The 14,218-nt window shown below is 42.3% G+C and overlaps 1 protein-coding gene across 2 annotated transcripts in view; it reads right to left on the bottom strand.

Annotated features, from left to right (window-relative positions):
- Positions 1–10,588: 10,588 nt before the first annotated feature.
- The window catches only part of TAF2 (TATA-box binding protein associated factor 2), a 57,899-nt gene continuing 54,269 nt past the window's right edge, over positions 10,589–14,218 (bottom strand). For both annotated transcript variants that reach the window (XM_087825373.1, XM_016207762.2), the window contains one exon: positions 10,589–11,101. In XM_087825373.1, coding sequence (XP_087681499.1) covers positions 10,839–11,101 — 263 coding nt within the window. In that variant the 3' untranslated portion in view covers positions 10,589–10,838. The remainder of the gene's footprint in view (positions 11,102–14,218) is intronic.

Genomic DNA, 14,218 nt, shown 5'->3' on the forward strand with positions numbered 1-14,218 from the left:
TTTGAAAAATAAAACTTTATTAAATAAATTAAAAAAGGGAATACCTAGTATGTGAGCAGAAAAATTCTATTCATAGTGTGTTTTTATTATGTTTTAGAGTCTTTACATCTAGTTTCCCGACATGAGTGAGAGTGAAAGCACAGAAAGAGTCTTCATTTTTCTACTGTCTTTGTTTTTTATTCTTCAAAACTAGCAGCTACACAATAATTTGACCAATTGATAAACAGGTTCTTCTTCAACTGGAACTTTGGCTGGGTTCTTGTTGGAATCCCTAAGCCCTGTGTCATCTTCCTTCTGTGCAAAAGGGAGGTGAAGATTCCATGAAGAGGAGCACCAGACCCATGCTCCCTCCCCCTGTAAGACAGAGTCAGGACCCCTTCCACTAGGTTTGTGTCCTGGGAGAAATCCTGGAAGAGGGCTCTCAGGCAGTTGGAAAATGAAGGTGTAGGTTTCAGTTGCTGGCCCTGTCTTCAGTTCCCTGTGACCTCAGCAGACTATCTCACTTTTGTGGGCTGCAAAGTCCTTAATTAATAACATAATTAATTACAATGAATTAATTAATTATTATAAGAGTGTTGGACTCAGTGTCCTCTAAGGTCTTGTTTAGCACAATTGCCCTGTGACTTTATGGCTAGAACAAGCCCTAAACAGGGAGCTGGGGAATGTAGAATTCATTTGGGTTGATGACCACAGGAGAGAGATGCAACAATGGCTAACCTCAGTGTCTTCACCTGTAAGACAAGGGAGCTGAACAAGATGCCTTAGAATATCTCACAGAGCTCAAATATTCTATGAATGCTTTATGCAAAACTATTCTTTCTTGATGGAAAAAAATCAAGTTAATAACATTATTCGATTGTAAATCGATAGGTTGTACTGTTCAAAATACCCCAATTCAGTGTTCCATGCACAGAATAGGGACGGTTTTTTTAAAAAAGTTATCACCCTGTGATAATAATAGTATTGGCTCAGAGATGGAATTTTGCATTACCTATCATTATTTTGCATAGGCTCTTGTAGGTCATGATTAAGGTCACAAATGAAAATGTCCTCTATGGAAACGGCGGTGACTTAACAAGCATAGATGTTCTTGTTGATAAGCATAACCAGCAATCTTAATGTCATGTTATTCTCCTTGATCCCAAGTCAAAATGTTTTCTCTTATCCAAGTCTAAACAATTCATCTCCACCCATTGGAATGAAGTCGCTCGGCATCACCTATCCCCTCCTTTAACTCCCTTGAAGTCTCCTTTATACTAAAACTCAGACTCAGGCCAGCACGGTATCATGTTTTTTTCCTCTTTTAGAGCTTGTACAATGTGTACACATTTCCAGAGAAAGACATTCTACGTCAACTCTAGGCTGTAACCAAGGACTTAATAAACAAAACAGTCAGGGGTGGTTAACAGAGCTTAGTGCCGAAAATGGAAAAATCACCATCTTTATCAAATAATGAAACCCTGAGCGAATGGAAAATTTTAATGCTTTGGCTTTTTCAGGTTGGTTTTCAATTTGCCAGAAGAACATATATTTATTTACCTATTAAAGGTAAACTTTAATAAAAGAAACACCCCGAAGGCTCTCCCCTTCCTGAATTGAGGCTGAAAGTGTGAAGCTTCATGTTACAGGCTGATTTGTGTCTCCTCAAAATTCATGTTGAAGTCCTAACTGTACTACCTCAAGATGTGACTATGTTTGGAGCTAGGGCCTTTAAAGAGGTAATTAAGGCAAAATGAGGTCATATAGATGGGCCCTGGTTTAATACGATAGGCGTCCTTATAAAAAGAATAGAGTAGGACACAGACACACACAGAGGAAAGACCATGTGAAGACATAAGGAGAAGGTAGCTATTTGCGAGCCAAGGAGAGAGGTCTCAGAAGGAACAACCTTGATGACACCTTGGTCTTGGTTCTTAGCCAACAGGACTGTGAGAAAATAAGTGTCTTGTTTAAGCCACCAGGCTGTAGTACTTGGCTATGGCAGCCCTAACAGTCTCACACATTTTTTCATATTATCTCAGATTTATACAAATAATGAGTCTTGGGGGGGTCTCTCGGAGCTTAGCACATTGCCTGGGACACTGTAAACACTCCATTTGTCGAACAAATTAATTAACTAATTTTAAAATGAGACAACCACTGGCCTAGTCTTCCCATGCTGAATTCTCCACGAGGTGAGAAGTGGGAATGAAAAGACCAGCTGGTTTTTCTTTCACTCTCCTCTCTCCTTTCCCCTCAGCCTCAGGCCAGCATTTCCATTTGAGTTCTTGGGTAGTCCCTGATGGCAGCCGATACTCTTATTATTGTTTTCATGCCTGTTCTGGATCCTTGTTCTAGAATTAGATACACTTCTACCCAAAAGTCAGGAAGCGATCTTAGCCTCTTGTACATAGTTTCACAAGATGCTGGAATAGTGGAGGAAATTCACTCATCAACATCCAAGGCCTAAGGAAACTGGTCCACCCTGAGAGCTGAGGAATTGATTAAAAAGTGCCCTGAGTGAATGGCAATGATAGCACATGAAGTCAGCTCCATGTGTGTGCAGTGTGAATGGGCAAACAGCAAACTGAAGAAACACACTGTTACAGGGCAGGGGCTCTCAGCATTTTCCTTACCCTTCCTTGGATGTTAATTTCATCCACTCCTATAACACTTGACTCATCACAAAGAGCATAGATTCACCTCGTAAACTTTTTTTCAGTCTAATTAAAGAAATGTTTTTTTGTAGGCCTAGCTTAAGCTTTATCCCCCTGGGGAAATCTTTTCTGATGACACCAGGGTTATGTTCTCTCTTCACATCCTTACCTTCATTAGCATTCATTTAACAGTGATTCCAAGACCATCTAAGAGACACTTCCACTGTGCATTTGAACTTCAATTTGCACCAGGCATTGCCTGTATTTCACACCCCCTTGGAGACCGCAAGCTTCCTGAAGGCAGGAACCATGTACTGTATACTCATAGAAAATTAGAAGCTGAAGGAATGTAATGGTTAATTAATCCTACTCCATCTTTCACAGGTGAGAAAACCCAGAGTCAAGGACATTATTACCACTTACCCATAAAAACACGCAGAAGTTAGCGAAGGGACAAAACTAAGACGCAAAGCCAAAATTAGTTGAATCAGGCGCCTGCCAGTCCTTACCTGTTTTCCCAAGAGCCAACATCTTTCTGGGTTTTATGTTTCTTTCCTCTAATACCCTCTGTCTCTATCTTGAAACTGGTCCCTATAAAGTAAAATACAGGAATGTTTTGTCCCTAAGGAATAATCATCTTTCTGTGTGTTTGCACATGTGTGCGTATGTATATATGTATGTGCACACACAGCAAAGCACTGTAGAAACTACAAGCTTAGGGTTGTGTTAACTCCTCAGACTTTGAAATCAGGTGATCTAGGTTCCATTTACAAATCCTCCACTACTTTTTTTTAACTTTGGGTATCTCCAAGCCTCAGTTTCTCTAGCTATAAAATTTAAATCAGCGTATCTACTGCTATGATCTCTTACAAGATCAGACTTGCAAAGGGTTAGTAAAATGCATAAAGTAAATGCTCTATACACTTACACATTAAATGTCTAGCCTTTGATACAATCTTGATTTGACTAACATGAAAAATAGAGGCAAAAACTCTAAGAAAGCTCATGATGTATAAAGACATCGTGGAAACTCTTCATACACAGTTACACAATGCAAACCTCGGCATTCACATATTGCCACTTTTATTTAAAATATGTTTAAATATACAAAAATCCTTTCCAGCCAGAAATGAAGACCAGGAGCTATCGCCCTTCACTTAGTTAAACTACTTTCAGAGTTAAACTACTCAGAAAATACTACAAGACATTTATTTCTGTTTGCAAGGTTAAAGGACAGGCCTCAAGGTGAAAGCCAACATTCATTGTGTCTAATTCCCTTTTCACTCTCAGGCAAAAACAGGAATCAATGAATTTCCTTCAGACACCAACCAATCCAGGCCAACTGGCAGCACGCAGGGTTTCTAAGGACTTTCTTTTGTACATGATGTCATTAAGAGCCTGCGAGTTTCCTTCCTCCCTGCGGTATGTCTTTCTGAAGAGAACATTCAATTTATTGCTCTCTTTCCTAGTGGAAAAATAAAAATTTATGGTAAAAGTGTGCAAAACAACTCCATTATAGTTTTCCTTCAGCTCTGCCAAAACAAAGCAAAGTCTCCACAGAACGTGCAGAACACCCAAACGGGTCCTAGGAGACTGGGCAGGGATGTTGTGAGTTTCTGGGTTACCGCAGATATGTAACGCTCCATCACTGGGGATCTTTTTGCCAGGTCCTGATGAAGCTGCTCAGTGCCTTTTGAGTTTCCAAACAAAGAAATGGCAGCTGTGCTCAGAGTAGGACTCTACTGAACACACTTGGGATCCAACATCACTCCCTGGGAGTGATGCTGTTGTGAGTGCAGAATACAGAGTGGGTGCAGAGGGAATAAGAAAATGCACCCTTCCTTCTGCTCCCGCCTCCATCCCAGCCTGCTTGTGCAGGCGCTCCCCACGCGGCGAAGAAGTAACAGCATGCGCTCCAGCAGAACGGTGGGTACAGGAGGTGGATTCCATCTTCAGCGACAACCATGTAAGCAAATCATCATCTACTTGGCTGCTTACAACTACGTGTGGTTCACACCTACAGTCTCTCCACCAGGGCAGGGGCTCTCTAAACTGTGATCAAATCATCCCAAGTACAGATTTCCAGATCTCACTGCTGAAAGATTGATTTGGGATCGGGGAAATCTGAATTTTTAATAAGCGCTTCAGGTGGGATTGTGATGTAGGTGCTATACTTCTGCCAGGATAGGGTCTCGGTACCATGTCCTCCTCTTTCCAAAGGCATCCTGAGGTACATTTACACAATGGAATACTAGGCAACTGGTAAAAAAAAAAAAAAAAAAAGGAACTCTGACCCTTTGCAACAACATGAATGGACCTGGAGATTACTATGCTAAGCAAAATAAGCCAGGCAGAGAGAGACAAATACCACATGCTCTCACTGATATGTGGGATCTAAAGAACAAAATAAACTGACAAACAAAATAGGACCAGAGGCATGGAAGCCTGTGTTAACGTAAGAAATCATTCAGACCTGTGAAGAATTTTTGTGAGTTTATTTGAGCCAAACTGTCGACAATTGCCGGGAAGCTAACTCCCTCAACAGATTGAGATAATGTCCCAGAGAACGGCGGTTTTGCATCTTGCTTTATAGATTACAATCAAGGGGGGGACGTAAGTGGGTTACATGAAACCCACTGGTGATAGATTAGGGAGGTGGGAGAAAACAAAGCGGGGAAACCTCTGGGATTGGATAAAAAGTAAAATGATTAGACAGACTTCTTTTACATAGGTGGGTACAGGATAGTTGACAGCCAAGTTAGCAAGATATCAGTAACAATGTGAGGATTCCTGGTCTCTGCCCTGATGCACTGAGGGCCCCGAAAAAGGGGAAATTCCTTTGTTTTGCAAAGGCCTGTGTTAATCAGGTAGGTTATCCCAGCTACAAAGACAACCAACGGGCTTAGTTAAGGTGAAAATTAACCTTTGTGAAGGAAAAATACTGCCTTAGGGTGTGACTACCCACCGTAGACTGCTTTTAGTTAAAACGTTTTAATTTCAGGCCATCCTTTGAGGTTATTTTAGGTCTCTGAGTTTGCAAGGCCACCACTCAGGCCTCCCTGAGCTTTTCAGGTTTAGGATGTGTCCCCTTTTCGTCCACACCTGGAACAGACTGACAGATCTCAGAGGGGCATGGGGGGGATGGACGGGAAGAGATTAACCAAAGAACATGTATGCATATATGCATAACCCATGGACACAGACAGTGGTGTGAAGGCCTGGGGGGTGGGGCCAGGGGGAGGGAGGCAGCAAGAGCCGGTGGGGGGGGGAATGGGGAACATCTCTAATACTGTCAACAATAAGTAATGAAATAAAATAAAATTAAAATAAAATAAAATAAAATAAAATAAAAATAAAAAGGCATCCTTGCCCTTCGCTGTCTTCCTGGAAACCAACAATTCACCACAGTAAAGGAGGTAAACACTGGGAAACTCTTCTTTCCTGGGAACGTATTTCCAGTTTAATAAGGGGAGAGAAATAAGTGGGCAGCTTAGAAAACACCTTCACATAAAGGAAAGGGGAGCATCTCAGGCAATGGGGAGCATTTCAGCAGGGGGAGGAGGGAAGCAACTGAGGGCTGAGCTCAGCAGCTAGGGAGACACCTGCGCCTAAGTCCCGCTGGCGCGTCCCATCAGGCAGAGCTGGTGAACGCAGAGCCGGCGCCGGGTCTTCAGAGCCTGGCGCTGTGATCCTCCCAGGCAGTCTGGGTCCCAGTCACCCTGAGGAGCCACTGTGCCTGACCCTTTGGCCTGTCTTCCTATCTGCCCGGGAATCTCAAGCTTCCTTTTTCTTAACTCTTGGAGTTTCTCAGGAGACTGAGCCCACCCTACAGTTGTCTCCTATCCCATGTTCTTCCTACTGAAGTTGTGACTCAGGCTTGGTTTCTTTGGTGTCACTGGTTATTGATTTCCTTTGTTGTTGATTTCTATTTTTCATTTTCCCAATGCCACTGGAAAGCCATGGAAAGTAAAAAAGGTGATACCCTCAGTTCTCCGCAGGACTTGCCTCCCAGCACTTGCCATGTGATAAGAAAACTACTAAAGCTGCCTCCCCCTGAAGACATCTAACTCGTGCATTGCTGATTTAGGCTGGACAAATGGGATTCGTTACTTTTGCTAAAGGCCATTAAGGGAGCGCAGGATGGCGATCTGGTGTTCAGAGGATCTGCTAATTCCCAGACACTGAGGGAAGTATTCAACACCCACTATGCAGTTTAAATCTCCAAACAGGCCTGCCCTGAGTAGAAAATGTTATTATGCCCATTTAACAGATAAAGAAAGAGAGGCTCGAGGGGTGTAAAGCTGAAGTCGCACCTGGAAAACAGGAGAGCTCAAGTTTGTCCTTCTGACTTCATTGCCCATCTTCTTACCATTACACCATGCTGCTCCCACCCCTAAGCACATCAAAATTTATTTAATTATAAGTAATTGCTTTGCAAGTACCAAGGTCCTGAGTTGATGGAGTGGACACTCTATGAAAGCATAACCTTTTAGGTACCAAAATCCCACACTATGTGGCTATGTCAGGGACCAGGTTTCCCCTGAATTGTGAATATCATCTAATCCAAACCATACTGGACCCAACAGATAGTTATAAAGCGTTTGGCACTTCAGAGAAGGGTACTGCAACATAAAACCCACCGGAGCCACAGGCCTAAACTGCAACATGCATTCGCAAACATCACTCTCTATTCACCCAGGGACAGGATGGCGTTTTAATCCCAGGGCATTAGTTCAAATCTGTTCTAGATTTGAACTGACAGAAAATTGTTTCCTCCTGACAGCCGCTCAGCAGTCCACGCTCATTCTCGCTGAATTGGTGCTCCCGGGAGGCAGAGCTGCCTGTGTGCAAACTCTGAAAGCCACTGGCCTCCGCGGAACCACATGGCAGAGTGGGGGGAACCTGAGGCAAAGATCAACTTCCTTTAAAAACATTCCCTGAAGGGACCCCATGCTTAAGGCAAAACAGATGCTCCTGAGAAACAGCATCGGGCTAAAGGGAAGCGTGTGTCCTGCCACAAACCATCCCTTAATTCAAATCGCCTCCTTGCCAAGGTCTCCCCTTTTCCTCCTCTTCATGTGTTAGAAGCAGCGTCTGCACGCACAAGCACAGGCGCACGCATGCACACACATGCACACATGCACACATGCACACACGGACCTGAAGTCCAGTGGTGGGCTTCCTCAGGATGATGGGGAATCTTCCAGCTTTGCACAAAACTAGTTGTGAGCGACTCTATCCAACAGCAACACAAACATTTGTTAAGCTCTTAATTGCCAGGCCCAGGCCAAGTGCTTCCTGTGGGTGTGTACGTGAGGAAACGAGGGCTTACAGCCGTTATGCCCAAGACCACACGTCCAGCAAACGCGGGTCCCAGGGTGCACCGGGCCAGCCGACCGTCCAGCAGGCCAGCCGGCCCACCTCCATCACGCCCTCTGTGCTCCACGCTGCCCTCATCTTCCCCCTGGGCTATTGCAGCTGCCTCCTGGCTGACCTGTCTCCTTCTCCATCCTCCATGGCCACATAGGGAGCAAACCTTTTGAATATTAGACCTGCAAGTGTTGCCTTAGCATTTCAACTAGGCCAGGCCTGGTATCTGTGATTCTTTCAGCAAACTTCAGGCACACGAGATAGCTGCTGCAGCTCCAGACATCATGTCAGTGTTTAGGGTAAAAAACAACAGAAGAGGGTACCAGCCATGAGGGTCCTCTTGATCGGGAAAGCTAAGGGAACTCTTCTGTTAAGACTTAGGATCACCAGGCAACCACCTAAGATGCAGCACAAGGACATCTGTATTCAACAAAAACTCCATATTTCATAGGAAAAGAGCCATGAAACCTGTTTGATTAAGCATGGAAACCAAATACTGGCCTCTTCGGATAACGGTTAGCTCCTCTCGGAATGGAAAACTGCATAAGAATCAAAACCTGATGTGGGAAGTGTCCCCTCAAAGCGAGATAGTCAAAAGATGTTAGAAGCTTCCGCCAGGAACACAGACATCTCTATTTCTCAGTTGAAAAAATTTACCATTCCTAATTAAAACCACAATACTTAAAGAATGATGTCTCCCCCCCCCGCATGAAAGGACTTGGTTCCATATTTGTAAGGTGTAAGGAACATGTGAGGTCTGGTGGCCTCATATATAATAACCCTATGCATGTAAGTACTATGCACAGGGGTATCTGGAAAGATTTTTAATCAATGCCAGGACAAGCCTGAATTCCATTGATGGAAATGTAGAACACATGGCTCCAAGTCTGTTTGCTCAACCATAAAATGAGCAGAGTATTATCGACTTTACTTCCCCCCATAGGGTGAAAGAGCAGAAGATACAGTCCATAAAGACACAAGCTATGTTGACAAAGGACTGACGGCAGTGCTTGCTAGACTTGGGGAATTCAAGGATTACCCACTTTGACCTTGCCAAGTAGGAATGTTAAAATGACAGTCATAACAACCATCAACCAACCAACAAACCACCTACCACTGTCATTTCATAACAGGACTTTTGAACACTAAGCAACTAGGGTAGTCATACTTATTCTTAAAGTAAATGGCGGTACTTGAAATGGAAAGAGTTTTACTAAACCTTACTCCTTCATCCAAATTTTGTTCATTTGATATGCAGAGGTTAACATTCAGGAGTCACTGTGTCTATCACATTCCCTTTCACTTACATTCCTGGCCAACTGTGCTGGTTTACAATTCCTGAAACATGTCTTTGCTTTCTTCCATACTTTTGAAAACACAGTTTCTTCTGCTCAGATAACTTCACATCATCTCTGCCTACCAAAATCAATCTTCCTAACAGTGTCAGCACAAATCCCACCTAGCCACGAAGCTCTCCACAACTTTACGGATAGGTATTCTATGTACAAAGAAAGCTAACAAGAGATATAAAAAAATACAAAGGCAGAATGATCCATTTAAAAAGTTATTTATTAAACAAGTTAAATACAAATACATTTAAAAATCTAACTATTAGATCCCTTTGAAATATCTACCCTGGGAAGAAGCATCTTCCAAACTTCCTAAATGATAAAAATAACACGTATGAAAATTTTTTAAACAAACAATAAAGTACATGGTAAATTCAGAAATAAAAACAAAAACATACAAACATACAAACTATTGAAGTATAAAACCAAAACGTTCATGTTCTTCAGGCCAAACTGTCTATGTTAAAGTTAATAAACAGTCTATAGACACCATTTTAAGGCATCATAATTTATTATATGGAAATAATTTTAGAATGTGTTGGGTGTGTAAATTGTTCACATTTGGCAAACATATTCTACATATGGATAGTCACTTATACCTAATGAAAAAAATAACATAATTTAAACATCTTGATTTGAGAACTGGATTTGATGGTTCTGTTAAATTCCAACATCATAATTGCCAAGTGCATTATCAAAAGAGTTTTTCAATTTTTTTTTTTGTAAAGCTGCTTCTAAAAATTTCAGTATTTTAGGGCAAAAGAAAATACCATGTAGTCTTGTTTATAAATTCTGATGCTTAGGTTCTGTGGTTAACACACACAAAAAAACATGCACTAGAGAGATCCCTACAGAAAAGCTTCTGCCTTGTTCAGTAGTTCCAAATGGTGTTATGTACTATATCACTGGAAGTCGTGGTTTCACCACAGATTTGGCAGTAGCTTCTGTTTAAAACTTTGCCCGATAACATCCATCAAAGGCTTTCAAACATAATTTCTGGCAGTACACACAGAGTCCACGATGTGAATGGGGCCCGCCAGGGGATGTGAGGGCCTTTATGGAAAAACGTTAGGGGGGGGTGGGTGGGTGGGTGGGGGTGGGGGTGTGTGTGTGTGTGTGTGTGTGTGTGTGTGTGTGTGTGTGTGTGTGGTGTGGGGGTGTGTGGGGGGGGTGTGGGGGGGTGTGTGGGGGGGGTGTGGGGGTGTGTGTGTGGGTGTGTGTGTGGGGGTGTGTGTGTGTGTGTGTGTGTGCGCGCGTGCAAGCTTTATGGAGGTAATGGGATGAAACGGTTTATTCAGAACATAAACACATTTTCCTTATCACATCCCAACTGTATAAATAATATAAATCAAATATTTAGAATTTAAATGGGTTCTGAATTTCTATGAGGGGCAATTTCCCCCTCTTCTCATTCTTGACAGAGCGAAAGCTTTAGTGACACCCATCTTGCGGACACCGAGGGAAAGGGCCCCTTTGCCCCGTCTCAGTCGGAGAGAGAGGGAGAGCGAGCCGACCTGCCGCTGGCGGGGCTGGAGAAAGGGAAAGGCTCCCTGTCCTTCTCTTTACTCTCGTGCTTGTGCTTGTGCTTGTGCTTGTGCTTGTGCTTCTTCTTCTTCTTCTTGTGCTCATGGTGGTGGTGGTGGTGGTGCTCACCGTGTTTGGAGGATGCCGAGTCCTTAGAAAATACCGAGAGCGGAGCTGTTGCAACCGGATGCATACTCATCTCCAAAGGTGACTGTTCTTTACCTTCGAGATTAAAAACACCCAAAATGAGTTCCCGTTGATAACAAGGAAAGGGAAAAGCGAGAGGGAACTGACACAGTGCAGGAGGAGGGATTCCTAAGGGGTCATTACTTCCATGGGAACAACTAGGAAAAGAGTTATCGCCCAAATAAGGACACACTAGTTAAGTTTTCAGCATCATGGCCAGAAGTTGAATATTTCAATTCCTGTCTATACAAATTATGACATATACCAGTGTGTTATCAAACAGTCTTCCAAAGATTAACATTTCCTATTTTAAAGTGCTGTGAAGAAACAATAATGATTACACTGTTATAAGTTAAGACCCACACTGGTCGATGAAAGCATAGCTCCTTTAACTACAGTTTTGCCCTAGGTATTTGGGGGGAGTAGCAGTGCTGTATCTGTGACATCTGGAGAACCGCTTACCACACACTAAGTTACTGACAGTGATGTCTCAAAACAACCCCGAAGTTCTATAATTCCTTAAGTTCTAGGAATAGAAAGACAAAGTGAACTCTTAAGTATATTTAGCATCCTTAGTTTAAGAAACCCAGAAAAGGTGGAGAGTATATAAAGAGAATGTCTCTTCTTGAAGATAAAAGTAGTGACATTAAAAACAAAACAAAACAAAACCCGAGCGTCAGGAGACCTGTGCCCTAGAACAAGTTCTGCTGTTAGCCTTCAGCATATAGCTGATCCTTCTCTATCTCGCCTAAAAAATCTATCAAATGTCTTTGAAAGTTCTTTCCATTTCTAACATTCTATCAGTCTAGGAGTCTACAACAGTAGTTTTCAGACTCTAGCGTCCAAGACTTGTTTCCTCCAGGCCCGATAATCCTTTGGCCAAACCCTAAGGAAAAATTTTTCCTGTGTTACTCTTGAGTTTAGGTTAATGATACTGTTTTACATGCAGCCAACTAAGAAAAAAGCCTAAGAATCATCTCAGATCCCTTTCCTTTGAGACCCAGTTGGTTACCAAGTCTTGTTGATTCTCACAAGTATCCCTTAAATCTGCCCCCTACTCCTGTCTGCAAGTGTATGAATTCCGACCACCTCGCCTCACCTGGAGCATACAGTACTAGTCTCGTATTAACTGGTTTCTTGCCTGCAGTGTCTTATACTCAGACCCATGTTTGACACAGCTACACAGCAGTGGTTCTTAACCAGGGCACTGTTGCCGCAAAGGGTTATTTGGCGATGTCTGGAGACATTTTGGTCCCCACAACTTGGGTGGGACTGGGGGAGGACGTGTGACTGGCATCCTGTGGGTAGAGGCTAAGGATCCTGTCAAACAGCAGACAAAGCACAGGACAGCCCCTACAACAAAGAATTTTCATGGCCCAAAGGCCAATAGTGTTCAGTGTAGGAGACACTGCTACATAGAAAATTTCCTAAAACTAAAGCTGATCATAATTATCTGCTTAAAATCTCAGTTCTAATGACAGAATAAAAGCTGGTCTTTGAACTTCAGTAAAACAGTTTCTGAAAAAATTTATTTTTTTATCCAAACTAAAAAACTAGGCTTTTCACTAAAATGGACTGCAATGCAGTCCTTTCTTTTCCTTTTTAAAAGATAAGTTCTCAGCACTAATTCTGATCTAAGCCAGCCCCAAACCACCGTTAAAAAAAAACAAAACAAGCATCAACACAGACATTTCCTAAAATCACTTTCAGCACTAATTTTATTGACAGTTTATAATCTGTCCTGAGCTTCCCTCTCCAGCCTTACGGCGAGCTCTTCCTTCCTGCACACTCTAGGCTAGCCCTTGCACAGCTCTGCATTTGCAAATGCTCCTCCCTGGGCTTTGAATGCCCTTCCCTTATTTCTTGTCTGACTTGCACATTCATGTAGCAAATATTAGGAATGACATGGCAACTAGAGGAACAGTGATGAACCTGACACACTAGCACAGAAGAAACTGAGTAACTACACCTGAGTAATAAAAGACAAAACAGAATGAAACAGGAGCCAGACAGGAGCCTTAAATTAGTTGAGGGTGGAAGCTGGAGGGAATCAGAGGCAAAATTCTCCAACGAGTAGTGTTTAAGCTGACATACAGGAAGGGAATGAGAAAAAAAACATTTTCGGTTCTTTAATAATTTAAAACTCAGCTCAAATGTCATCGCTTTGGGAACCTTTCCTCAAAATGCACCCCCTCCAAATTAGTTTTTTCATGTTCCACAATATAACACAGATGAGGAAATTAAGGCACAGAGAAATTAAGTAACTTGCCCAAGGTTGTACTGGCAGATCTGAGCTACAAAACCAGAGCCTGACACCAGGATCTGTGCTCTCAACCGCCCTGCCGGTCTGCACATAGCACAGCACACACTGTAGCATATCTTTTATCTTTGGGTCTCTTTCATTAGACTCATCACTTCTTGAGGACAGAGAGTCTGTCTTTTCCATTTTTGTATCCCAGTGTGTCGCACGGCATCTAGCAGCCCCTATACTCCCACCACCTCACCCCTGCCAAAGCTTATTAAACAAATGAATTAATATAACAGAATTATAAAACTACTGTATTTCTTTTTAAATAGAATGTCAGATGAACTTAGTCCAACTAAATGCAACTGAAGGTCACTAAATTTGAAGGCAGAAGGATAAAGCACAGAAACTGCGACAGATCCTCCAATTGGTGTTGACTGACCACTGTATTTACTTTGTGTCCTGCATGCTCCAATTCTCAGAGCAAGTGAACAAGTCTAAGTTCCTGCTACCACAAAATTATATATTTTTACATTCATAAGTTTTGGTAAAGCTAACACTAATAATACTGCAAATGCTAAATAAAGAGATTATTTATATATATATAAAAGAAAGTTTGGCATTTTGTAATAATTGGTATCCAGATTTCCTTCAGAAAAAGAAAAAATCTGAGAGAGACGTGATCCATAGTATCAGTGAAGTACGCCACTAGAGCAGTGATTTTCAGCCTCTGTGCCGCAAGAATTTTTAAACATGCAACACCTGACTAGTCAGGGGCACTGACCTCTTTTCCCTTAGATCTTAAAAAAAAAAAAAAAGACAATAGCCAACACAATAGCCATCCAGTGTGAATGACATAAAATTATACCTATTGTTTTGTCAGATCAAAAAATAGATTTTTTGGTGTG

This window comes from Miniopterus natalensis, chromosome 16, assembly GCF_054644295.1.
Source record: "Miniopterus natalensis isolate mMinNat1 chromosome 16, mMinNat1.hap1, whole genome shotgun sequence".
NCBI lineage: Eukaryota > Metazoa > Chordata > Mammalia > Chiroptera > Miniopteridae > Miniopterus > Miniopterus natalensis.